At 38.3% G+C, this 27361-nt stretch overlaps 1 protein-coding gene across 2 annotated transcripts in view; it reads left to right on the top strand.

Moving 5' to 3' along the window:
- Positions 1-27361, top strand: part of SUGCT (succinyl-CoA:glutarate-CoA transferase) — a 339554-nt gene that overhangs the window by 272587 nt on the left and 39606 nt on the right. For both annotated transcript variants that reach the window (XM_041122640.1, XM_030009379.2), the window contains one exon: positions 10874-10937. In XM_041122640.1, coding sequence (XP_040978574.1) covers positions 10874-10937 — 64 coding nt within the window. The remainder of the gene's footprint in view (positions 1-10873; positions 10938-27361) is intronic.

The raw sequence follows: 27361 nt of genomic DNA, 5'->3' as shown, positions 1-27361 counted from the left end.
AACTGTGAAATGTAGTATTTTCAAAACTATGGTTTGTTTTTTTTTTAACAAGGATAGTTTTTGAAAGAAATCAGGTCTTTCATGTGTACACTGATAGCTCTGAAATACCTGCCTGGCTTTAGTTTCTTTTTGCTTTACTGCAACTTGAAAGAAATCTTATGGTTGGGTAATAAAACTCATGAAATTAAATGTTAATAATGGACAAGTGGATAAAAATTGTTAAGTACTGAACTGCTAGAAAGTAGTGGAAGCTACTGATACAAAGTGGGAAATTATTTTCCACCTCAATACGCTTCTCCACGTCTTGCAAGTAGCACTCTTGAATCCCAGTTCCTTGGTGTACACACGGTTAGGAGTTCTCGATCCTAAATTCTTTTGTTACAAAGGCCAGTCTTAATGGGGTAGAGTATAAATCAGGAAAGATCTCCGTGTGCTGGAGTTTCTGTTGATGAAAGTTCCTTTGACTGCCCAGGACATAAAGCACTGAGGAAGGAGAACCCAACACTCAAACTGAACAGCTTCTCTACTGTTTACCAGGGTAGTCTGCCTGTGTTTCTCCACAACGCTCCTTTGACTTAAGTGAAAATGCTGTAGTTCAAACCACAGTCACAGTTCCTTTTCTAAAGGGCTACAAATCTCAGTGCAAGAGTATGCAGGAATAAACTGCTTATGAGGAGAGATGCAGTGAAACTCTGCCTGCAGCAGGCTGAGGGTCTGCAGGGAGATGCTCCCATCTACATGTACTTTACAATACTAAGCAGGTGCCAGTGTTAAGTGGCATTCCTCTGTGGATGAGCAAGTTTTGCAGTCCTGGGAAGGGGTGAGTACTCTGAGCTGACAGACTAGCTCTAACAAAGCAATGAATGCTGTATAAATAAACCGCAACACTTACATGGCAGGTGAAAGATGGATGGAGTACTTAAAAGAAGGCTCTTGGGAACTCAGTGTGGCATGCAAGATTGGAAAACCTATACTGATTATGTACTTTGTACTGGGAGAAACAAGTGAGGTCCCCAAGGACCGTCAGAAACTAAGTGATATATTAGCATGATGGTACAATGCTGTTGTTAATGGTTCCTTTGCTTACTATTAGCTCAGCAGTAAGTCTGTGAATATTTGAGGCTTCCTAACTATTGAGATTTCTTTTCCTTCTATAAATGTATTCTTGCCATAACATGCATGCCTATCTGAGAAAACACATGATTTCTATAACAGAACTATTAGAAGTGTTCTTAATATCCAATATTGTCAAAGATTGGACATTTTGATTGCTAGTTGTGACTGTGTGACTTATTCCTATACCACGTGGCAAAAAGGTAGTTCTGAAAAATCTCAGTTGTACAAAGGCCCACAGAAACCATCAGAATTTTCTCTTCATCATCGCCAGCTCCGTAGGCGAGTCTGGATATGATCCCTGAATATAATGAACATATGAAATATCTACAGAACTGATGTGAAAACAATGGCAGTGTAAAGGTGGTCAGTATTTTCTTGCTACCAGTCTCCCACTTATGGTACACGGTGCTTGAAGGCGGGGTGGTCCTAGGTTAGTACCACTGTAGGAATAGTTACATTCATCTGCATTTACAAGTCAGTTTCCACAAAGGAAAACATCTGGAAACTTATTTTGTTGTTGTTTAACATGAGAGATAAGTTGCAATGAAATAAAATAAAATGAAAGCCTTTCACATGACATTCTTGACACCAAAATAATATAACCCTTGTACAATCCAGGGCACTTATCTTCATTTTTACATTCAGTTGCATATTTTAAAATTATTTGTAGTTAGGTTTGTCCATGCTTTTTGATCAGAGAAACTGCAAACATAATATTTAAATGCTGAATGTAGTATTCGTAATAATCAAAAGTAGGAAAAATATTATCAAAAACCAGTGGTTTGCAACACCATTGCTAGCAGTACATTACTGGCAATTCTGACTGAAAGAAGCAAAACTGACTGAAATTCTGACTGAAAGAAGCAAAACCAGCTTTCTATTTCAGCCTGTTGCAGTAATAAAATCAATGTTTCTATAGCACCTTCCAGGTGATCAGCGTGGAGTTACCAGTATTATACCTGAAAGGTATGCTGCAGCTGGAGGCAGGCTCTTTGATCCCAGAGCCAGTGCTTTGAACACAGCCACACCCTGTCTTGCTATCACGATGAGCCAGGTCTCATCCAAATAGCTGTACAGCCAACCATCTTTGCTTAAATATTTCTGTGAATTTAGGATTTACACATTCAAACCCACCAAAAATGTGGTTTTACAATCAACATTTCAGTTCTCGGGAAAAAATCCACGTCTGAAAAGTATATGTATTTTTTTTAACCAATATGGACAGATTCTCTCCTCTGCCACGTTTCCAGACTGATGGTGCAGGAGGTCATCAGGGAGCTATGCTTGGGCACCTGAGGGAAGGGGCCTGATTTTTGAGCACCCAGAAAGCCCCCTGAAGTCAGGGTCAGGTCTGGAACCTTGAAAATCAGAGAACTTATGCAGTTAATTACAGACTTCTGTCCTTGCACTTTTTTATATTTTGGCCTGAGTTATAAATCTTTGTTCTCTTAATCTCCTTGCTATTCGTTATAAATATTAATTATGCTAATAAACCCTTCTGAAATACTTGCTTCTCCACAAGAGTTAAAAAACTGATTCTTTACTGGAATATGGTCTGCTATTAGAATAAAAGGACCTTCTTTTACTCTCATTACTTTCCAATACATCTGATGAAAACATTTGAGATTTATATAGACGTATTTAGCAGCTGTCTCATATTTACCTAGACTGTGAGGTATAAATTGAATTTAGTACTTTTCCTCAAGAATAAGTATGTGTTTGATGATTAGACAATGGCAAAGGTGTTTCTGCTCTGTCACAAATGGTTTCCATTGTTTAATATTTTTTTGATTATTTAATGTCTCTTTCTTTTGTGCATTATACTGTGGCTGATTTAGCAGTAAGGACTTTTTTATTTTGTAGCAGTAGGTGCTAAGGGAAGAAAAACATTAATATGAGAACTACTCTGAGTATCAGGGTCATATCTTACTTCCATTATTGAATTTGAAAGATTATTTAGGAAATTGAATTACTAAAAACATTAATTGCCTGGTTCATGTTGGCCACAGAAACAATTTGCTGAGTAGATTCTCAGAGCGGAAGAGGGTGAGGCCAGAACTTGAAGAACAGACATTCCTAGAGTGCCTGAGAGGAGCTCACTGTGGTGGATATATTCATTGCCAGTATTATGAACGACTAAAAGAATCCTGGAAACTCATCCAGGAAACCTGGTGAAGTTTCATCATCTTTATGGTCACTGCTGAACTGCTTTTAGTCTAATGTGCAGGTTTCATAATTTAAGATTTTTGCTGTTTCAGTTAATGGATGACAAGAAGTAGGATTTCCATTGGGATACTTACACAGAGCTTGGAGGAGGAAGAACCTCTGTGGAAGGGGTTGTCTAGAACCGTAATAAAAACAGATTGCTGGTGTAGGAAATTAATGAGTGTGGTTATTCATACAGGAGTTGAGGAAAAGCTGACAAATGAGGGTTCACACTGTTTAAAGACATCTGCTAATGATGTCAGTCATACAAAAGGTGTAAGGGACAAGAATGAAATGTCCAGCACAACTGAAGGAGGGACAACTGAGAAATTCTGGAAAACTAATACAGTGTCAAACTTAAGAGTTAAATAAAAAATGACATGGCCAACTCCCTGCTTCCCCAAATGAGTACAAAACCTATACATATCTGTATACCAACATGAGATGTGTAAAAGAAAAAATAGGTGACTTGAAATTCTTGGCAAAGAGGGAGGATCTTGACATAGTAACCATTACAGAAGAATGTTGGAATGACAAAAATCAATAGGAGAGTGTAATACCTGGCTATAAACTGAACAGGAAGGACAGATTAGGTCATAGAGCTGGGGGAGCAGTATTAGGGCTATACTGTTGAGCCTTCTGATCAGGAAACGGATATTGAGTCCAAAACGTTGAAGGAGATCAAAGAATCAACGAAGCCTAATGAGGTAGTAATAATGGGTGACTTCAACTACCTTCAGCTGGTCAAATGTCACAGTGGGATAGAGCATAAGGGAAGCAATTTCTCATCACTCTGAGTGATTGCCTTTTTGAAACATTTAGTTCTAGAGCACGCAAACAGAATGGCAATTCTCGACTTAAGTGACATACAGGAATGCAGGTAAGAAACTTTGAAGTCCTGTATCAGAGCAGGCCTTTTGGGTTTAAAGTCATGGCCACTGTAAAACTTAAATTCAATACTGAAGAGCCAATAGCTAGTTTATAGAACCAGTATTAGACTGGAGAAATGTAAAAACTCTTTAGGCAAAAGATACTAAATAAAAAGTAAGGAAATTAAATCCAAAGAATCAACAGGGAATCCAGTTGAGGTGTTCTGTAGTAGAACAAGAGACACAGCAGGCAAGTAGAAAAGCAAGAAGTATTTGAATATGGTTACGTGGATCAGGACTTTTTTGAACCAAAGATGTATGCGTCAGACATCAAAACCCCATCCCTAGGAATGTCAATAAAAAGTAATTTTGTCTACAGCATGTGTGTAAAAAGCTGTGAAGCTGTGGCATAAGAAGGACTTTGTCAAAGCCATCACCTCACACCCACAAAGAAAAGAAAAAGTTCACCAGAGCAAACAATCTGTAAGACACGGGCCTAGCAGAAAGCAGAAATGGAGCATAAGGACATTCCAGTGAACTGTGGTTTTCTTTTGTTGTATTCATTTAGTATCACAGATGTAGTGCTAAGGACATAAGGGACTCTAACATACTCACAGCATTTAGTGTGTCAGAATAAGGGACTGGGAGTAAAGAGGTAAATTAAGCAACCAGAAACAAAAAAAACCAGATTTCACTCATTCAATGATTTGTAAAGAACATTACTTTTGTTCAAATTATGTACTGTTCCAGCGTGAAATGGTGAGATACTTCAAATATGAGAGGTGGGTGCAGGTAAAGTGGAGATAGATGTGATTCACTAAAACAATACTTACATGGCTCATACGGTAGAGAGGTGATGTTACCTTCTCCAGGTGAGCCCTATATGTTAGAAGCTGTGTTTGGAAAGAATAATAGTAAAGTTATTAGTGATAAAAGACAACTTTCTTTAGCAACAGGAATTGAAAATACTGGGACTACTGCATTGAAAAAAAGGAGGGGGAACATGCTGATATGCAAAACATTCTGCTGTGTAACATCGTTCTAGAAATACGAGACCAAGCAGAACCAGGCATCAGATAGGGATACATTTAATATCCTTTTCAAATATCAAATGAGTTATCTTTTTATCTGGAAAGATGTGCTTTTAGGATGTGGGATGCAATTCCAATATGGCATTGTGTGATTATGGCCATAGCTCTATGTTCAGCATGTACAGGAAAAACAGTATTATTATTTTCTTGTGGTTTGGAGGCACAAGTAGTAATTATATTTACCAACAGCCGGCTATCTTGTGGCTACAAAAATATGGAGAAAATGGTTACATCATTTCCTTTGTGGCCCTGAAAATCCTTTTCACTAAACTCTAGATGAAACTGAGAGAGTGGTGTCAGTACAAATGCATATTTTGAATGCATGGCTCTACATTAAATAGAACTTTTTAAACTGGCGGGGGCGGGGGGGTTGGGGGGGCAGAAGGAGGGGCCTGACAGCATGTTTGTTATGTTTCTGATTCTGATTCCAGCTTCTCCTTCGATTAGGTTTTGGAAGCTGATTCTATCTTAGGTAGGACCTAGAACTGATTTGAAACCTTGATTGCAGTTCAAAGAGAAACTGCATTGTCATGGGTGATTGGTTACATGCATAATCAGTTACATTACAGTTGAAATGAACCTTATGGTCATTGCAGAATTTGCCAGATGTTTACTAGGTGGCCAAACACCCCATTATCCACGTGAAAAAAGGCAGAAACAATGTTTCTGATTCTCCTTCCCGCCATTTGTGCTGCTGCATCAATAATACAATAAAGTATTTTACTTCCTTAGCATGTAAGAGAGCCATTCATTTTTGAAGGGTTGTGAGGAAGATTAATGCTTATTAATAATAATATTCATGATTAATTTCTGTTTCACAGCTTTTGTTACTTTGCTATATAATCTTTTTATCAAAAGAACCCTTTTGTGTATGTATTGTTATTGTATTTATCAATTAAGGGACCTATCATCAGACATCAGATATTCTTACAAGTTATGCAGTGTCCAAGAAAAAACAGATTCCTTTAAATCATCCTGAAGCCATATCCTGCATGGTGATAGTTTTTCTAGCTGTTTTTTAGATAGGTAAATAGGTACTCACACATAAGTCCTAAAGAAAGCCACCATATGCATTAATAGTCTGTATGTCTTACTGCCTTAAGGAACAGTACAGTTGTAGAAAAATGAGAGTTTCACCATTTTCCTTGAAGGATCTGTGAAAGTTGAAAAATTGTCTTGCACCACTGCATGTACCATATGATCTTGTAAAGAATGAGTCTTAACTCCCAAACGGTCAAAGATAAAACCCCTGTTTGTATCTAGATTTTCAGCCTTGCAAGTCTTTTAGATGAAGATGAAATTTAAAATTGTTTCTGCAGCCATATTGTATTTTTATATCATAATTATATTTCTTTTGAAGTTAATTTTATTCTCATTTTCTTCTTTATATGTCACTTAGCTTTAAGTGAGACTCAAAAGAGACTCAAATACTGAAAGAAAAATTACAGTATTCAACTGAACATGCCCACTGGTAATATAAATATTAACGCAGAAAAGTAGTGTCAGTTCAATAATTGTTTTGAACAAGGTGAGAATACAAGAAATAACTAGAGTTAATATTTGATCCTCCTTGTGAAAGCAGATGGCTAAGGGATTTTAACACTGCCTGTTATAAAAATTTTAACCACTTTTTAACTTGCAGTTATTAACAAGGTTAGGGAAAAGAGCAAAATTAATCATTGAAGTTGTTATATCTGAATTTCTGTAAGTTTCATAGCAGCTGATATAAGTATCCTTCATAGTTTTTCTCATGACAAGCTAAGAGGGAATGATGAAAGAACTGAGAATATATACGATGAAATATAGTAAATTACCCTTGGTTTGCATGACACAAGTAAAACATTAAGATCTTTGCTTTAAAGATTCTCGGTGGACTTCCTTGCATATAGTATTGGGAAAATAATAATTAAGTAATTTTTTAATTAAATTATTTTATTCTCTGTGGTTAGAAGACATAATCATATGAATTGTTCTATTTGCTGTAGTTTGAATAAAGTCATGTAGTAACCTATACTGGCTAAATAAATGTAAAATATAGTGACTTCTGTTGTTTTTATCCATCAACAAACAGTATTTTGTTTTTGTAACATGGGCAAATCTGATACTGTCTGCATATAAAATAAATAATCCCAGAGTAGAATTAGCAACTAATGATAGAGGATTACATATATTCTGCATTGTATAGATAATATCTATGTAGTTTTTCAAATCCAGTCTGCAAGAAAACACAAAATTTTTTTAAAAAAGTTTATGTAGCAAAAGTTGATGCAGGAATCATTATAACAGATGGCACAAATCAGAGCAACCCTGTCTTCTATTGAATTCAGTAGAATGCAGAGATTTTTTTACTGTTTCATGTTGTGTAATTTCTTCTTTCTTGCAAATAGGAGAGACTTTTCCTTTATAGTTCTAAGTGTCAGGAGGAAAGACGTAAACATGTATGAACAGGACAAAAAAAATCCTACATGAACATGTCACAAATAACAGCAGGACACTCCTAGTACTATTACTGAGATAAGATTACAAACTGGTGATATCAGGTTTTCATTTCATTAACCAGTAGACAGACAAGAGAGGTTCCTTCTTTAATCAACAAGATGACTGTATTTGGAATAAAATGAAATGTCATTAAAAGGTTATTACTGAAAGACAGAAGACTGCTTCTGATTCCCTTACAATGATCTCATTATAATCGGTGTAAAATGCCACCCAAACATTAATTTGATTCACAAAATCTCAAATGGTAACAGATAATATAATAATAGAGTATTTCTAGCCTGGAAAGTAAGCCATGTGGAAAAAAGAATTAAAAAATGCATCTACTGATGGCCGTCATCTTGTACATGATTTTCTTGATTCATCAGTTCCTTATGCTGAGCTAAGGTGAATACAAAGGGCATAGTGGACTCTACCACATCAGAAGGATTATGACCATTTGAGTGGTACAAGACAATGGAAGAGAAGGCCTTCAAGTTTTGTCTCTTACTTTGTCCTCAGACTTTCCTTGTCTTTGATGATAATGGACTTGAACATTGCATTCTTCCAAAGGCTAGGATGCAGTAATCTTACATTTTTCCTTCACCGTTTTTAGAATGCACATAAGGAGGAGTCAGTGAAGTTGTTTTTTCAATTTCTTTTTTGGGATTCCTAATAATGGAACACGTGAACAGGAAATGACACAGTTCTTTCAAACAGTGTTGCTAATGTGGGGAAAAAAAAACAGTCTTTGGCCAGATTCATTGCTTGGGGGTTGCTTTCTTTAAAAGAAAAGATGGAACTGAGTATACCAATATAGGCTTAATAACTGTAGAAAATAAGAGTAATAAGAGTAATGGTAATTGCAGTGTTTTTGAGAAAATAATGTATCTGAGAGGGAAAATCTACACTGTAGTTGTCATGAAAACAGAAAGGAAGCTTGACTGCATCTTAAGCAATTCTTTTAAAAGGGAATAGATGTTAGATTGGTGATACTCAAAGATACTGCAGGTTTTTCTTAGCTCTTTCTGTAAAGAAAAGGGAGATGGAATTGGAGTCTAACAAAAGGAAAGATTTTGAAAGTAATGTAAGTCTGCCTTATTAGAATAAGAATTTAGAGATCCCAGAATAAGAATTTAGAGACCCAGAACACAGGAAGGCATGACTTTTGTGGAGCCCTGAGTAACTGCTAGAGAATCTGTATGTTTTTCTTTAAACAAATGGTGCCACTTTTAGGTACAGCATTTCATTTGCCATCTAAAGAACTACTTATGCACTTGAGTGTGCTGTTGATTTCAAGTTCAAATAAGCATGTTTTCTTTCGTTCAGGTCTCAAATAATCATTTAAATGCATAAAGAATGCCCATGTAAGTAAGTTACAGAGGAAGGAGGCCAAACTTTCAATACTGTTTGATTAAGGGAATAACTGGAAAGATTCTAAAAATGAGTAAAACAAGCAATTATATTTTCCAATTCTGTCATTTGGAAAAAAATTCTGGATGTCTCACTTGAACGTCTACCAAAATTGGCGTTAACCTTCTGAAAGAGAAATAGAACTAATGATTTGGTATAGCGCCAAACAATTAGACCAGTGAACAGACATTCTTCCACCAGCATCTATTATCAGAAATATCTGGATTTCTAAATGTCAGCTAAATAGGCTCACCCCACAAGCTAAGAGAAAGCTGACCTGACCTTTTGACACCACCTGTTCAGGAATGGGAATTTCTTAAGCATCCTATTCTACACAGATAAAAGGTTCACAAAGTTTGACCTGGAAAAAATGGTTAAAGGAATTAGTTTTGTTTAGTCTAGAAAAGAGCAGACTGAGGGAGGATGTGATTACAATCTTCCAGTATGTAAAAGAATGTTATAAAGATGCTAGTGATTGGTTTTCTGTGTCCAGTTGGGGAAAAGACAAGAATAAAGATGTATAATACAAAGGAAAGATACTTAGATTATGTATTAGGAGAAAAATTTCTAATAATAAAAATAGAGAATATGGTGCAGACTGCATAAGAAAATTGTCATCTCATTCACTGGAAATTTTCAAGAATAATTAGACCTACACCTGTCATTAATAGTCAAGGTTGTTAGTGTTGTTCACGGTGCAAGGTGAATAGGTAGATGTATTACATGATCACTTAACAGTCTTAGCCCATCTTTGCTTTTCTATAGCCGATACATTTGGCAAGGCACTCTAGACTTGTTACACTGGAAATAAAAATAATTGGTTAATGGGAGGCTTTTTATTTGTAGAGGATACTTCAGTAACAAAATAAATAATTTTTAAGAATTCTGATTATTTCATTAAGATAGTGTTAGAAGGATGGCAGAATAATAGATAAGGAAATGATAAAAATTACTTCTTGGCTTTGGTGCAGAGTTCTATTAACAATAGCAGTGAGTTTGCTCTTATGAATTTCTTTTTCTCTATTATTTGAGAATTTTGGTATCATACATTGCTTTCTGCTTGATGTTAGTAACAAGGAACTGGAAATTGTGATGAATATAATCCCATACAGATATACACAAGGCTGAAGCATGGCATACCCACTCGAAAGAACAGAAATAACATCAAAATTATGTCATCTTTCCTGAATGTAGTAGGAGCTCCTGTAGTAGCAGCTACTAAGACAGCGTTTCGTAGTGTGATCCATCATGAACTCAAAAACAACTAAGTAACAATGAAAAAAAAACTCTAGAGAGCATAAGTTATGTATAGGCATTCAATACATACTGCAGATTAAAAGTGAAAGTGGGTGAAGGTTTTAATTCTCATTCCATGTTGTTACCAGTTGTCTTTTGGTGGTTGAAAGCATGACATGCTTCCAGCTCAGTTTCTTATGTTTGATGTTGGATATAGGAGCTTAAAGATACGTTAGACATGTAAAGTCTTACTGAAGCATTTATTTAGATGCATAAATAGAGAGTAGTGTCAAACATCAGTCTTTCATTTTGCAGATTAAGCAAATTACTTGAAGTGTAGCTCCCTGTATTTTCAGATTTTCTGTGAAAGAACATGATAATATTTATCTCTTTTTTTCCTCTTGAGTTTAGGAACTGATTATATTTTTTTATTACATACGTGGTTTGGGTTTTGTTTTTTTTTTCTAGGTGCTGCACAATGGACTTGTGATGGAAATGAATCATCCAACAGCTGGGAAGATAGCTGTTCCAGGTTAGATGTTTAATTCTTTTTTCTAAATGGAGCTTGAAATTAAATGCTACATGACATCCTGAGTAGTTCTGGAACTGAGCTGAGGACATGACACATCTTCACATTTCACTCAAATGAACAAAAGTTTAACCAGGAAGACATTTGTGCTCATATTCATTCCAGTAGCAGAAAAATGGGTAAAAATGTGTGTCAGAATAGCTTCTGGTTTTCATCGGTCAGTTGTCATAAAGCATGAACATGGATTTGATAATATTTGCAAACTCCCACTGCTAGAAATATTACTGCTAAATCATCTACATAAATATGTGAATCTGTTTTTGATTTAGGTCTATTTTGCAAGTTACACAGGCTTCTTTTAGGGACATTTCTGTTATTAAAAAAAAAAAAAAAAAAGAAAGAGGAGGGAAGTTCGTACTGAAGGCTTCATCACACCGTTTCTTTTAATGAGATTAGACGTGAAGCTCTGCAATAATGAAGTCTTAGATAGCTATTTTGGATTTCCAAAGAATATAGAAGTAATAAACTAGTCTCTCCTCTTTTAAGTTCTAAGTGCATCAGGACATGGAGCTGGTGTAGCTTTACTTCCATTGGAGTTAGTTATGGAATGGGGTTAGGTTCATCCAGAGCCATTATGAGCATTCTCATTCACATCCTTTCAGTTGGCTCTGTTTTGACAGCTGAGCCTTATCTGATAATCTACTAGCTATTGGGTCATCTTTTTCTGCTTCTCTATGCTTTTTTCTCTCCCAAGCCACATTGAGAATTGTTTCCTCCTTCATTCAAAGCACCATGTAATTTTTATTTTTATAACATCCTCGCCTTACATTGTGATTTTCTGTGCCAAATTCCACCCTCTGACACAGCATCCAGTTGTCATCAATTTCAGTTGACTTGAGCACATGTAGTGGTAAGAAGAATTTGACCCATAAAATTTATCTTAATTTGCACATCCTGGAATCACACTGGGATGCAGAAAGCATTATTTGAAAGAAATCAATCCTGTATTAGGTCATATTTTCTGCATTAATAGAGGGGGTGTTTTGTGTGTGTATGTGTATGCTTCATATTTGTTCTTTATCACAGTTTGCATTCCACATTTGGTCCCACTATGCTTGGATGTTTGGTTGATTGTATTCAAAAATGCTTCTCTAATTTAGATGCCCGTATCTGGAAATAGTAATCCTTTTGTTTTAGTCTCTAACAGAAAAGTAATCCTGGTTTATTTATCCAAAATGAAAAGACTAATAAGGGTTTTGATTTAATTCTTTTTAAAGAAGTGGGCAGAAAAGCCTTGCAGATGGTAGAGAAAGTACGTAAGGTTTTCATGTTGCATACAATGTATAATCTATCTTAGAGAAAGCAAATACTCCTTAAGGGGATAGGTTAAACTCCAAGAAGAGGAAGGAGATGAAAGGAATGTTCTAATGTCTGTCAGCAGTGATAGAATGTATTGGCAAGAGAGTGAGTTTTTACATAGGTAGTAAGCCATAGTACTTCCCAAATCCTTAGTTATTTTTTATTTTATTAAACCAGTGACACTGCACTAAACTAAAATAAATCATCTTAATCTCTAATGGTTTGCCATTTAGATGGGCTTCTATGAGGAGTTTCTTGTATTGAAGCAGATGGCTGAAATGATTATTGGATATTTGAGCAGGAAAAGGAGAATTCCTTCCTTTCCTGGCATGGGAGGATAAGGAGGGGAGAGACAGGGGAGGGAAGTGTGAAGGACACTCATTCAGTGTGAGTAGAATGGACCTATTGATATCACTGGAAAGAGTGTACATTACTTTGTCCCAAAATTAAAGTGCATAGTGAGTTTCGCCACTGTTGATGATAGGTAATGGAAGTACCCTGGAATTGTCCTGGTCAATGATATACCTGAAGAGTACAGGGAAGAGTGTGCGGAGAAGACTTCCAGTAGATAAACTGCTTCTCAATGACTATTTAAATAGTAACAACTTTTTTTTCAATGTGATTATATTTGAATATATTATATTTGGTAGAGAACAACTGTACTAAGCTCTCAGTTTCTGGCTCAGGGTTGCTTATTAAGCAAGATTAAGATATTAATGTGAATGTTGAAACTGGATAGACTAAAAATGTCTCTCCTTAAAGACACTGGGGAGACTGATCCCAAAATAAAAATGGGTGACTGTTATTTCTTAACCATATAAGCCAGATTTTAATGTGTCTTTCAGTAACTGAATTGGACATCACACTTGAGGCTCTTGACAGAGGTCAGACTTGTGCTGCCAAGTAAAGTTGTGAGGCCAGTGACATACACTTATTCAGTGAGAGTATGCTGGCAGATTTCAGCTCTGAGTATCACAGTTGGCCTCTGTGTCTAACATACTGGTTTAGAGTAGTCCTTCTCCAGGGGTCTCCCCACTATGAGAGTGGGTTCTAATCTGTATATGAATCCTCTCTTGTAGATCTTCCATCTTGAAATTCTGAGGGATTTTGCTATTGGCTTTAATGTAGGCTACATTTTTAACGTTGGACTTGGTGATTCATACTCCTCCTTTACTTAATTATCTTTTGATATGGTTATTGAATTGGGTTCTTTCCACAGCTAGTCAATGCTTTCCCCCTTGCCTTTTTTTATAATTCCAAGCCTGAGATATACTGTGTGCTGATAAGCACATCATAAGGTACTGATGAAACTGGAGTGGGAGAAGTCGCATTATAAAAAACATATTTCTATTCACTTTTCTTTTCAAAATCTGTATTGAGGATAGGAGAGATACAGACCTTGTATTTTGATATCTCCTGCTTCAAGTATTCACTGAAAAATGTCCTTGCACATATACACTGCTGTTACTGTTAGCAAGCAAGATAGCTTAGATTCAAGAACGGATGTGAAAAAGGGATTTCATCATGTCTGACTAACAGTGACTGTATAAAAGACTGTAAGATCATTTTAAAGAAAAATGTGGTTCTATGGCAGTTGAGTGATTTCATAAGGATAATGTTTCACATATGCCATTCAGTATATTCATGTCGTGAAATTATTCTAGAGCTGACTTATTGTACACATGTACATGTACGTGTACATATACATATACTTGACATATTATATATAGAAGGTGCAAAGCTGTGAGAGAGCCTCACTTGAGTCCCAAAGGCCTGGCACTGTACTGCACTCATTTTTTGCAGGACTGGTTCATCTGATTGCAGGGCTGTACTGATGAATCTCTTCTGGCTTTATAGCTGAAGTCAGCTTAATCATCTTTAGTTCAGGGCAGGGCTCCAAAGAGGATGAGGAGCTGGAGCATCTCAGCTGGAGAGGCTGAGGAAGAGGGGCTGGTACAGCCTGGGGAAAAGGCAGCCTCAGGGGGGCCTGGCAGCAGCCCCCCAGCACCTACAGGGAGGTTATCAACATGAAGAGCCAGGCTCTTCACAGCAGTGCATGGTGGGAGGATGAGAGACAAGAGAGATTCAGACTCAATATCAGGAAAGTCTTTTTTGTCATGACGACAGCCAGGCAGTGGAGCAGGTTGACCAGAGAGGTTGTGCAGGCTCTGTTCTTGGAGGTTTTCAAGAAACAACTAGATAAAGCCATGAGCAACCTGGTGTGACCTCAGACCTGACCTTGATTTGAGCAAGAGCTTGGACTGGAGACCTCCTGAAGTTCTTTCCAACTTGGATTATATTCTTATTCTGTGACTAACCTCAGTATCTCCTCACTCAGTTCTGTTATGCTTAGCCCTTTCCATAGAGATCTGGAGGAGAAATTATATAGTTTAATAAAATGGGAAATGTAGAACACAGAAAGTACTTTTGAGGGCCAAAAATGATAGGGGAGAGATGTTTTATAGAGTGCCAGATTGCAGATGATGCTGGATGGCACAGAGACAATACAGTTAAGTGAAAGGACAAAATTTCAAGAAGCTTTAGCATCTGGGTTAGTCTTGAAATGCTTTGCCAAGGAGTAATGGACTTTTCCAAAGAGCGGTAGCCAGTGGGTTTCTGGGAGCCACTGAGTAATTTATTCTGAGTTGCAATGTGGAGCATAATGGATACCAACCCATACTGATTATGTAGAAAAAGCTAATGGATGCAATGCAATCTTGCCCAAACCTTTTCCATTATCATCTATTTTATATAGTTTAGGAAACTCAGATAATAATATTCCCAACTTCTGCATTATCTAGTGTCTAATATTGACTTTTAAAAGCTGCCAGTAGTTTTTTATAGTCAAAAGAATGTTTGTAATATGATTTTTTTTAAAGGAAAAAACACAATGCATTCAGCTGTCCCTAACAAACCAAGCTTTGTAGAATTTATTAACTAGCAGGAACCTCTGTGAAATAAACCTCATTTCTGACCCCTTCTGAGCCTTAGCGAATTGGGGATTTGGATATAAGCCTACACTTTGGAATCATCTCTCATCAAACAGGAAACAATGTAACTGTGGAAATCATGTAAAACACCTCTTCCAGACAAAACAACTATCCTTAGTTTTGATAATGTTTACATTGTACATTCTCCTCATCCCCATTTCCTAAGTTGATAAACACTATTTCTCTCCTTCGGCCGATGATCTGCATCAAGTATGTCTTTATTGCTCAGAAAGGCCAATTTCATACCTGGCTTTGTGATTTCCTTCTGTGCTATTGAGATAATGTGTTTGGGGGACTGCTCCAAGCTCAGTTAGGAAAGGCAGTACAGGACTCCTCCTTGGCATAGACTTCTTGGACTGAATTCAGGCAATCTATGTTAATTAATCAACCCACTCAGGAGAAATGTCCCTTTTTCCGGTCTTCTCCTGTCACTGTGCATTACAAATATACTATTGAAACAGGAAAGACATTTTTTTCAGAGATAGGCTTTTCCTGTTGTATGATTCATTAAATGGTGTCATGGTTCCATGGAGACTAATTGCCATCAATCTCCTAGAAGAATGGTTTTAAGGAACAAGACAAAGAGGCAAGAGATCTAATAGGACTTCCTTACTGTGCCACAGATTTCTTCCTTAACCTTGGACAAATCACTCTCTGTGTCTCACTTTACTAATCGTTTGCAGTTTTTCATGTCTTAGTTAATAGTTGAAAAATACTTTGATTTCTAAGGGAAGGAAGTTCTTAGAAAAACTCTATGTATTGTTTTAAATAAGTATTCCTATTTATTAGGTATGTATGTATTTATGCTTATTTTCTCCATGTATGGGGAAGACCAGTTATAGTTGGGGTAATAACAGTGGGGTATCTATGTGTTTGATCAGTACATTTCAATACAGGGAGCAGATATGGCTGTCAGTGATACATGCTATCTTTTTTTGATCATTTAATGTAAGTCTAGTGGGGGAAGCTTCAGTAGGACTAGATATATGGCAGAGAAAAGTGACTTCTGCTTGGGGGAAGTTTGCAGGAAATTAAGGAAGTCTGTACTCCAATCCATCGTTTCCTGCAGCTAGGAGATCCCACAATATAGGAAAAACAACAACAACAACATAAAAATTCCCAAAAATTTTTTTTTGCAAAAAAACCTCTGCTTGAACTTCTGAGCCTGTCTGCTTCTCATCAGGCAGTTTTTTCATATGCATGTGTGTGCGCGTGTGTGCATGCATGCATGTGCATAACTGATGTTGATTGAAAAATTTTAATTTCACTTCACTATTTATGGTACATTGGAGACAAACAGCTTCACCGGCATTACCGTTACCTCATTCGCCTTTTTTAGTCATCAGGGCTGACTGTTTATGTCTTTTACATTCACAGAGCTGATTTCAATTTTGAGGAATTCAGGACCATTACAAGAACTCAGCAGAAATGATATATGACAGCTCGCTTAGCTAGCCTCAAAATACTTTAAAAAATCTTAATAAATATATAAACAATATATTTGTACTGATTGCAAAAGCAGAAAAGAGATGGTGGGAATGGCAAGGAATATGTTATAAGCTTCAGGATTATATAGAAAAGTCTAGTCTGTTTATAATGAATGATACTTTAATTTGGAATCTTTTAAGATTTCTTTTAAAGTAAAACATAAACAACAAACCTTTTCATATTTTTGCTCCCCTGACATATGTTTCCAGAGTATTTCTCTACTGTATATTTTAAAATTTGCTATACCTCCTAGAATGGTTTTTGTGCCACAGTTGATACTTGTAAAGTTAATGTCTTAAGGAAGAAAAGCCAGCTTTCTCTTACCTAGTTCTGGGACTTCAGTTGTGGGGGGGAAATTAAGAAATAGTGGAAGTCTTTTCCGTCAGGCTCAGAGTAACTGAGTAACAATACCGATTGGGACCAACAGCGCTGTATGTTACTCACGCGGTGGCTCTCCAGGACTGTTGTTCAGGGTGCCTGAGCTGGACTATCCTCTCTGCAGACCCTAGGTTTTTCTGTCTTTCTTTAAATTGTGGCAGTCAGAGTTGTTTTTCTTGCATCACGTGTTTCTTTCCAGGACCCGACACTGCCATATCTGGAGGGAAAATAAAAATTTTTCAGTGGACAAGTGGGGACATTTTCCTACTCTGTACATAATAAGTCAAGTAAAATGATGGTTGAAATTTTGCTGGATGTTGATTGGTAATTATACTTTTACTTACTGGAGAATATTTTCTTTATTATTTTCCTCCATATGTTCTAAAATATACTAGAATTTCCTTTAAACTGGACATAGTTTCTTATGGAGAGTAAACTAAACAGTATCACCTTGCTGTTATGCAGAGAAAAAAAAAAAGTTGAAGCATTAACTGAATAGCCAAATAAACTCACTAATTTCCCACCAATGGTGACAGTCCTAGAATTCAGCTTTGTGGTTTTTTTTTTTTGTTGTTCTGTTTAAATGTGTTTCCCACTTCTTTCTTTGTAAGTAACAGTAACTTAGAAAGTACTTTCTTAACCCTCAATCTGAAACAAGCACAGCCAGGTGCTCACACAGTTCAGGGTGTGTGATTGTAAAGATATATCTGCATGCCTCGGGTGCATTGTAAAACAGCCAAATTACTTCAACACCCATAAATTGTAAGTATATCTTTATGATCTTTAATAATTATTGGATAAGAAAAGGAATCTACTGTTAGCTAAAAAAGTTTGGTTTAATTAAATGTAAAAATATGTTTTAAGCATTTAGACAATTTTACTTAATCCCTAGGATACTGAGTATACTAATCCTCATTTGTGTTTCCACCATGTCATCTTGACCCAAGCCCTGCCTCCCTGTGAATGGAAAGAATGATTGGACTTAAACTGTTTTCTGTGAACCTAGACTGAACAATTTTATGGTCAGCAGTGGCCATTAGATCATGTAGTTTGCCTTCTTACACCATTGGCCATAGAATTTCATCATTTTACTCCTTTCACATGTGTTTGACTACAGTTTGTCTTATTCAGAAGTCCTCAAGAGATGGAAAATTCATCAATTATCTGCCTCTTTCTTTAAATGCCTGATCAGATTCATTGTTAAAAAACCCATGCCATGATTCTAATTCAATGTTACCTAGTTTTATAGAGCAACAATATTTTTTTCCTGTCTTTCATGACCTTTAACTATTTTTTTCTCCCCATGAAAGTACTTACATGACAGAAGTCACATCTAGATGACTGACAAACTATGTAGGGTAATTTGCCCAGGTCTTTTCAGGTCTGTTGCGTATGCAAAGTGCAGCAGCTTTGTAATTGTTTCAGGTCTACTGAAAACATTAGGCATTGGGTCAAGACCCGATTAGAAAAATCTTCCTGACACAGTCTGTTAAGGTACGGAACAGAGTCCCCTAAGAAGGCACAGAATCCCTGTTTCTTTGGCTGTCTGAAACTACACTGAACATAGCAGTAAATAAAAACAGTTTACCCATATAAAAAGCAGATAATTGTTCTATTAAAAGGGATTGATAACTTAATGAATTTCAAAATTTGGTGTCAATTCATTGCTTTAAATTAAAGTTGTTTAGAGATTGTGCCTGTGGCAGGCCAATAAAAAGTTTATATTGATTAGTGTGTAAGTAGAGTGTTCCTCATGGGTTTTGAACTGGATGCAGAGATGAAATGAGGCAGAGGCTTGCAGATTAGAGCAAGCTTTTTAATATTCTTTGCAAACTGTTTTTAGAAACACCACAAGGAACATAAAATCAGGCCCATTTGTGAAGAGAGGCAGTACGATGTAGAAACATGTGGGGCAAACAAAATTTCAAAGCCGATCATGCACAAATACCCAATTCCAGTTGTCCAGCTTGCACATACTGAAAGCACAACTGCATGCACACATGTGCTATTCCCAGCACATGAACACAGACATACTTACACAAGCTTGTATAAACTCGTAGCAATTTTATAGTATTCTAAAGAAATTACAAGATTAGCACTAAAACATTAAGCCACATTGCTTTGACTATGAGATTTAGATTCCTATATGAGTAAATCTATGATGAAAACTGCTCTGTAATTTGCTGAGTTACATTTGGGAACTGCTTTCTCTTTCTCAAAGAACTGGGTAGTACAACTTTCAGCTGGAGTTGAGCTAGTGATTTTTCTTTTGAGCCAGGTTGAGTTCTGGTGATGCCATGCAGCCATTTCTTCCTAGCTTTACTGTCCATGCAGAATGTTTTTTCAATGTCACCTAGTTTGAGCCATTTTGGGTTACTGAAATGGTCAGTGAACTTTTCTCCCTGAAAACCACAGCTTTTAAAAATGGAAAAAGTTCATATGATGGGGGCATGCCTCAAATATGAGTTTCATATAGGGAGAATTGTTAGTTTTCAGGTCTCATTCCTCAGCCAGAACCTAACCACCATCTGGGCTCCCAGCACCTTTCTATGTCATCTTCTCAGCCACCTGAATCTTAGGAGGTTGAGAAGCTAAAGCAAAACAGCTGCGGGGCACTGCCCTGGAAACATCAGTGGTATCTGTGCTGTGCCAGGGAGCAGAAGAGGTTGTGCTGATAGCAGAGAAATTAAAATAGGACCTACAGCACACAGGACTACACTGCTGGAGAACAGGAGTCATTGTTCGGGCTCAAAGATCACCTTAGGCATGTGCAAAATCTAACAGCTTTGACCAAGAAACCTGTGGTTCACAGCAAATGGCATAGCATCAGGGTAGAGAAGAGGAGGCTTGCACTGAAGGACCACAGTGGTGAGAAAACATGGGGAATGATTTGAGGAAGAAGGTGATAAGAAAATACTACAATGAAATGTGGCCTTGCAAGCAACAGCTGGTGCAGAAAGTTCCCCTCCTTAAATTGATCTTTGCTAGTTGGTGTCTATGTTTAGTCAAACCAGCATTCTGAATTTCAGAAGTTCTGTAGTACTTGTTCTGTTTCAGTTCTGGTTAAGGTTCAGTGAAAACTTCAAAATAATAGGTCAAACTGAATTCTGGTCTGAGACAAAGTAATGATTAGAAACTCTTTTGGTTTCATGTGTGGTTTGTCTCTTGGGATACAAGTTTTTGTGGAAGTGCTTAGAGTGCTTCATTTAGAAAAACAAAAAACCCTTGGCAAAGATGATAACTTTCTATATAGTTCTATCAGATATTTCCTTAATGACATAGTGAGTTATATACTTGATCATGTGAATGCACCACTTACTATTTTGTATGTGCAAGCCAGGTGTTTATGTGAATAAATGAAGAGTGTACAGTTCTGTTGTTTCCTTTGAATATGCCTGCATTTTAAAATCTGGCCTTCACCTCCCAATGGGGAACACTTTAGGGATCAGTAAGTTTGGCAGAGGAGGCTGTTTTGGGAACCATTCTAGTTTTCACATTTATTCATACTTAGGGGAATAGAGAAGATAAAGATGGGGCATAGATTTTTGTGTTGCTAGTATTTACCTTTGCTGCCTTCCTAGATTGCTAGAATAAAGACTAGTGTTGTAATTCCTGAAAGGGAATTTTATTTCCTGGCTTCCTGACTACACACAAATCAATGTCCCACTGTATGATTTAGTAGTTGTTTTATCTCAAAGCTGAATGCACAGTTAGTCTACCCTTCTACTCCTCATTTTTGCTTGAATTTCCTGAGAAAAAAACATCAGAAAGTGTTGAAGTGTCCTTTTGTTCCTCATAGGTTCAGGTACCATGCTCTAGCTTTCACCAGCTCTAAAAGAGTGTTTTGAGAATACATGGGTAAAGTGTAACTTTGGTATAGCTGCATGACAATGTTAAATTGGAAGATAACAGTTTCACCTATCCTTCAAGTAATTCTGTAATACTGACACTGTAGAGAAAACTACTGGGGGGGAAAAAGGAGAAATTGGAGGAGTAGCTCAGAATTTAATACAAAACCCTTGGTTTCTTCCTATTAAGCCATTTACCTTCTAGGAGTCATTATTCTGACCTATTTTAAGTCTTTCAAAATGTTGGCTGGTGTGGAGATACCCTGGAACCTTCCTTCCAGTTGACTTTAAGAAAGCAAGCATTTACCGTGTCTACTACTTTAATATGACTTTTAGATTCTTGCTAGATGGTTGTTGTGGTTTAACTCCAGCCAGCAACTAAACACCACACAGCTGCTCACTCACTGCCCCCCCACCCAGTGGGATGGGGGAGAGAATCAGAAAAAAGTAAAACTTGTGGGTTGAGATAAAGACAGTTTAATAGTACAGAAAGGAAGAAAATAATAATAATAATAATAATAATAATAATGATGATGATGTTGATAATAATAATAATAGGATTGGGATACACAAAACAATTGATGCACAATGCAATTGCTCAACACTTGCTGACCGATGCCCAGTTAGTTCCCAAGCAGCTATTCCCCCCAGCCCCACTCCCCCCAGTTTATATACTGGCCATGATGTCACATGGTATGGAATACCCCGTTGGCCAGTTTGGGTCAGTTGTCCTGGCCGTGTCCCCTTCCAACTCCTTGTACCCCTCCAGCCTACTTGCTGGCTGGGCATGAGAAGCTGAGAAATCCTTGACTTAGTCTTAACACTACTGAGCAACAACTAAAAACATCAGTGTATTATCAACATTCTTCTCATACTGAATCCAAGACATGACACTATACCAGCTACTAGAAAGAAAATTAACTCTATCCCAGCCAAAACCAGGACAATGGTTCATCACTCAAAGCAGTATCATCCACCACCAACCTCCATGTGGCAATCTGTTACCATTTCCATGAATTTGCATTTACTTTCAAGATTTTTCTGCCAGATGGCCTCAAGTCTTGGTTGTTTTTTTTTTTTAAATGAGGGAAGTTTGCAGTCAGTTGCTATATTGTGAGGCATAGCGTATACTTCTAATTTTCAGATATTTTCAGAGACTGGTATTCTTTTCCCCAGGTGTACCCAGACATGAATCAAAATGCTTTATTGATTGTATTTAGAAACTATAGTCTAAGGTCTATCTGACTCTTGGAAACCACTATTATACTGGGCACCAGTTCCAATGAAATAAAATAATATATTATATTTCCATTACATAATTATATATTACACTTGTGTATCACATATGAATGTATATTATATACTGTTATAGAACATAATAATCTTGATACCCATGGAGGTTATTTGGTATAAAACTGTAGTGAGAGAAGAATTACGTAGTTTCAATGCATATAATTTATAAGCAAAAGTGATTCAGAAAATGCAGAAATATGAATATTTTGTGTTTAAAATATTAACTTTTTTTTTTTACAAAGTGTTGTGTGAAGGAAATTATTGTAAGTTAAAAGAAAGCTAAGCCCTGGTATCATATTGGATTTTTTATCTGCTCATCCTTGAACAGTATTTATGTGTAATTAAAATTATCTGTGATATCAAAGATGGGGGAAAAATCATTATTTATTTATATCAAGATTTCAAATATTGGGTACATTCAGGGAATTTACATGCTCTGATGATTTGTGGTGATTGCACTGTTGAAGATAAATGCCTTAGAAAGTTGTGGATAATTTTTAAACTCAAGATGAATGAATTAAACGAATGTTGTCTTATTTACAGTAAAGCATGTCCTCAGTAAAAGTGCTCTGCTCTTTTCTGAAGACTTGAGTTCTATTTTCAGGAGCTTTGTCATATAATTTTTCTAAATTTACTGTAATTAATGAGAAGTAATGATCAGTAATCAACTTAAATGTACAGTAAAATATGGAACCTAATATATGGAAGACAAAATTTAAGCATTCCAATTCATGGTACAGTTTGCAGTATACTGTCTGATAATTACACAGAGATATTAAGAAGATCCATTTGTAGAGGCTCTTTAAAAAGTCAAGAGTTAAGGCTGAAAACTCAGTCATAATTTAGGAAATTTCTGTCTTGTAGTGCTTAATGTCTCTACCTGAAGAGTATTTAGTAGTTCAAAATTTACTTTTATATTTGAGTAGTATAATCATTACCACCTCCTGTCTTGTAAAAAGAAATAAATCCTGCTCCTGGTGACTAGGGCATTTGAACCACCACTTTGGGGAGGAAGGACTGCATATTGGTTTGCTCATCATACTGGGATAATAGCTGATTTCCACTTCATTGCTGCTTTTAGCTACTTAACTAGCAATACGTATGGGCCAAAGACACCAATCCAGGCAGGAATGCAATTATACTTAATTCAGGAGTTATTTCTGGGAGCAGATGTAATTGGTGTACAAATCACACAGCCTTTGAAAGACTTAAGACTTTTGATTATACATTGGCTTCTTCCACAGGTCCAATATTTCCAGTCTTTCCTAAATACTACAACTGTGAAATGTAATGACTGAGGCATGCTGGCAGGGAAAACAATTTTGTCCTGAACTTTAAAATATAACGGGTAAAAAGTTCACTTGCCAGTGGTGTTCTCCCACTGGTAACATTCATAACATATAATAACAAAAAGATGATTGAATGGATTCACATCTATGTAGCTGTAAGAGAGCTATGTAATATGAAAAAAGACAAATTATTAAGACAATGTACATTCACCAGAGTACTTAATACTCTTAGGTGACCACTCACCATATGGGATAGGACATAGTTGTATTTTCTAATGCTATTGCATCTATTTGAGAAAAATGAGAATATATATCCAACTAGTTCTTCTCTCCCCTATACTGCTACTACATAGGCCTAAGCTGGATTCAAGCCGTGTATTGTGGTTATGTTACCTATATGATGCTGAAATTTATTTTGTCTGTGTAAACAACCAGGTAAGCTTAAATTTATGCTTTTTTTCATATTTTTTCATATTTTGTTTTCTAATCTTGTATATTAGAGTTTATTGCCCTGACCTCCACCCAAGTTTCTTTGGCATGTCAGCACATGCCCTCGATATTGTATACCAGCGGAGATCCTGTGCAACAGACCATAGTCAGAGTGCCATATATACTCTCATTTTGGATTAGAAGGAATTAATTAATTTAACGTGAAGGGATATAATCCATAAAGCTCCATTGAGAGTTGCTTCTTATATTCTGTAGACTAACAGTGCTCTGGGTGAAGAACTGGCTGAGCAGCAGGGCTCAAAGGGTTACAGTGAAGTGGGCTACATCTGGCTGGCGACCAGTCACCAGCGGTGTTCCTCAGGGTTCAATTCTGGGGCTGGTTCTGTTCAATCTTTTTATCAATGATCTGGATGCAGGAGTTGGATGCACCCTTAGCAAGTTTGCTGATGATACTAAACTGGGAGGTGCTGTTGACTCTCTCAAGGGACAAGAGGCCTTGCAGTGGGATCTGGGTAGACTGGAGCATTGGGCAATCATCAGTGGCATGAAATTGGACAAGAACAAATGTTGGAATCTGCACATGGGATAGAGTAGCGCCGCCAGACACAAGTCTAAACTGGGAGGGGAGTGGCTGGAGAGCAGCCCTGCAGAAAGGGGTCTGCGGGTGCTGGTTGACAGTAGCTCAACAAAAGTCAGCAGTGTGTGCCCTGGCAGCCAAGAGAGCAAACCACATCCTGGGGTGCATCAAACACAGCAGAACCAGCCGGTCAAAAGATGCGATCATCTGGCTGTATTTAATGCTGGTGTGGCCTCACCATGAGTATTGTGTGCAGTTCTGGGCCCCACAACTTAAAAAAGAATGTTAAGATACTTGAACACATCCAGAGGAGGGTACCAAAGCTGGGGAAGGGGCTGGAAGGCATGTCCTCTGAGGAGCGGCTGAGGACTCGGGGTTTGTCTACTTTGGAGATAAGGAGGCTGAGGGGCGACCTCACTGCTCTGGACAGCTTCCTGAGGAGGGGATGTGGAAAGGGAGGTGCTGATCTCTTTTCCCTGGTACCCAGTGCCATGATGTGTGGGAATGGCTCAAAGCTGCATCTGTCAGGGGAGGATCAGACTTGACATGAGGAAACATTTCTTTACCAAGAGGGTGGTCAAACCCTGGAACAGGCTTCCTTGGGAGATGGTTGATGCCCCATGCCTGTCAGTGTTGAAGAGGCATTTAGCTGGACAATGCCCTTAATACCATGCTTGAACTTTGGTCGGCCCTGGTCAGACAGTTGGACTAGATGGTTATTGTAGGTCCCTTCCAGCTGAACTTTTCTCTTTCCTTTTCTTTCCTTTTCTTTCCTTTCCTTTTATTTCCTTTTCTTTTCTTTCCTTCTTTTCTTTTCTTTTCTTTTCTTTTCTTTTCTTTTCTTTTCTTTTCTTTTCTTTTCTTTTCTTTTCTTTTCTTTTCTTTTCTTTTCTTTTCTTTTCTTTTCTTTTCTTTCCTTTCCTTTCCTTTTCTTTTCTTTTCTTTTCTCCTTCCCATGTCCTCCTTTCCCTACCAGTACATGATAAGGAAATCTCTGACATTTCTACCCAGCCCTGCACTAGCAGAAGGCATTCAATACCATAACCACATCCCAGCCTAGGCATTGGCTCTGTCACGTTGTGGGGAGGAGGCATGTGCCTTCTGGTGGGGGTGAGAGCTGTGGATCGTCTCGAGATAAGTGGACCATCCGCACAAATCTGCACAAAGCAAGTGTGAAGTGCGGTTTTTGAAAGTCTTCTGTGTTCATCCAGTTTAGCTGGGTTTCCACAGGGTAGCAACCCCCCGCATCTCTGACACTAGTGAGGCTCAGAGATCAAGCCCTCAGTCTGAAGCAGGACATGCTCCTCCACTAAAGGGTTGCAAACCTGTTGGAGGTGAGCAATACCTGTTCATTACCCCTGGATTTTGTTTTTGCTCCTTGGACTCATTTTTAGAAGTGTCTGACCTGTTTCCTGTGCAAAAACATGCTAAAACACACGAGCCTGAGAACAACGGTACTCCACCAGAGAGAAGGCTCCTCTGGCCCAAAACTCTGTCTCCAAGGTGGGCAACCACCCCTGTCTAAAGGAGGGCGTATGAGCTGTGCAAGTCCGCTTCTGTCAGGGTCCTGGGGGTGCTCATAGGCCTCAACGGCTGGGCCCGGCCTCCCCTGGGACCCCCACCCTCCCCGTCTCCTGCCAAGGGCCCAGGGGACATGTCTCAGCTCAGCCTGGGGCCTTCAGTCCCTGCCTGAGCCATGTTGTAGGTGTGCCCGTCCCTGCCCCTGTCTCCTGGATGGGCCTGGCACCTGCACTGCAGAGAGCTGCTCTCCTGGATGGAGCCCTCAGACCGAGGTCGGAGCTTGTCATGCGGAACTCTGGGCACAACACAGCATAGCTGTTCTGTTCTGTTCCATTTATTCCCTGCACTCACCATGAGTCGAGTGACGATGAGACTGTTATTTGCCTGAAAAGCCAGGGGGTTTCAGCTCCAAAACCGCTTTCAAGGACACATAACACAAAGGTTGCAAGTGGAAACAGGATTTTATTTTATTTTTCTGGATGTGTTTGAGAGCCGATGCTCACAAGCATTAACACAATGCGCAAGTGTAGCCAGGAGCAGGCTGACGCGTTCTTCAGGTGAGCTTGAAAAAATATCCTTTGCAGCCTGGCAAAGGCAAGTCACAGAGCCACGGAAAGTAGCAGCAGGAATACAGGCCAAGCAGTCCCAAGAAGAAGAAGAAAAAGAAGCAGCAGCAGAAGAAGGTGGTGTGTGGTACCGTGGGGTATTTTCCAAAGTATGACATTTAGCGATGACAAGCATACTTTTTTGCCTTCCAGAACTTGCTCTGGGGCTATGCTTCTTGGGCAGTGATGCATGAAATGCACTCTCGCGCCTGCCCTGCGCTTGTATTGCACGCTGGGAGAGCTGAAAAGTGGCAGCTCCTGATGGGGCAGCAAGCCTGGAGCCCTTCCAAGCACAGGCTGGTTTGCAGAAGCAGGAACCCCTGGGGAAATGGAGCCAAGGGAAGAGCAGAGCTCGCTCCCACTACAGACTGGCACTGGGCAAGAGAGCCCGAGAGAGGCAGGGCACGAGTGGCGCCTTGGAGGTGCAAAAGCAGCAGGCAAGGACCTACCGAAAGGGCCCAGAGGAGCCCAGACAAGGGGCTGTGCTCAGTGCTACAGAGGACAAGAAGCAACCCCCGGGAGCATCCCTTGGAGCCCACCCTGGGAGTCAGAAAGCTTCCTCCCCCAAGATGCGGGGCACGAGGGCCACCTTCGTGGAGCATGAGCAGCGGGCACCTAGCCACAATGGC

Source organism: Aquila chrysaetos, chromosome 3, assembly GCF_900496995.4.
Source record: "Aquila chrysaetos chrysaetos chromosome 3, bAquChr1.4, whole genome shotgun sequence".
Lineage (NCBI taxonomy): Eukaryota > Metazoa > Chordata > Aves > Accipitriformes > Accipitridae > Aquila > Aquila chrysaetos.
Note: the sequence above shows the minus strand (reverse complement) of the source record. Positions and strands in the feature narration are given on the sequence as shown.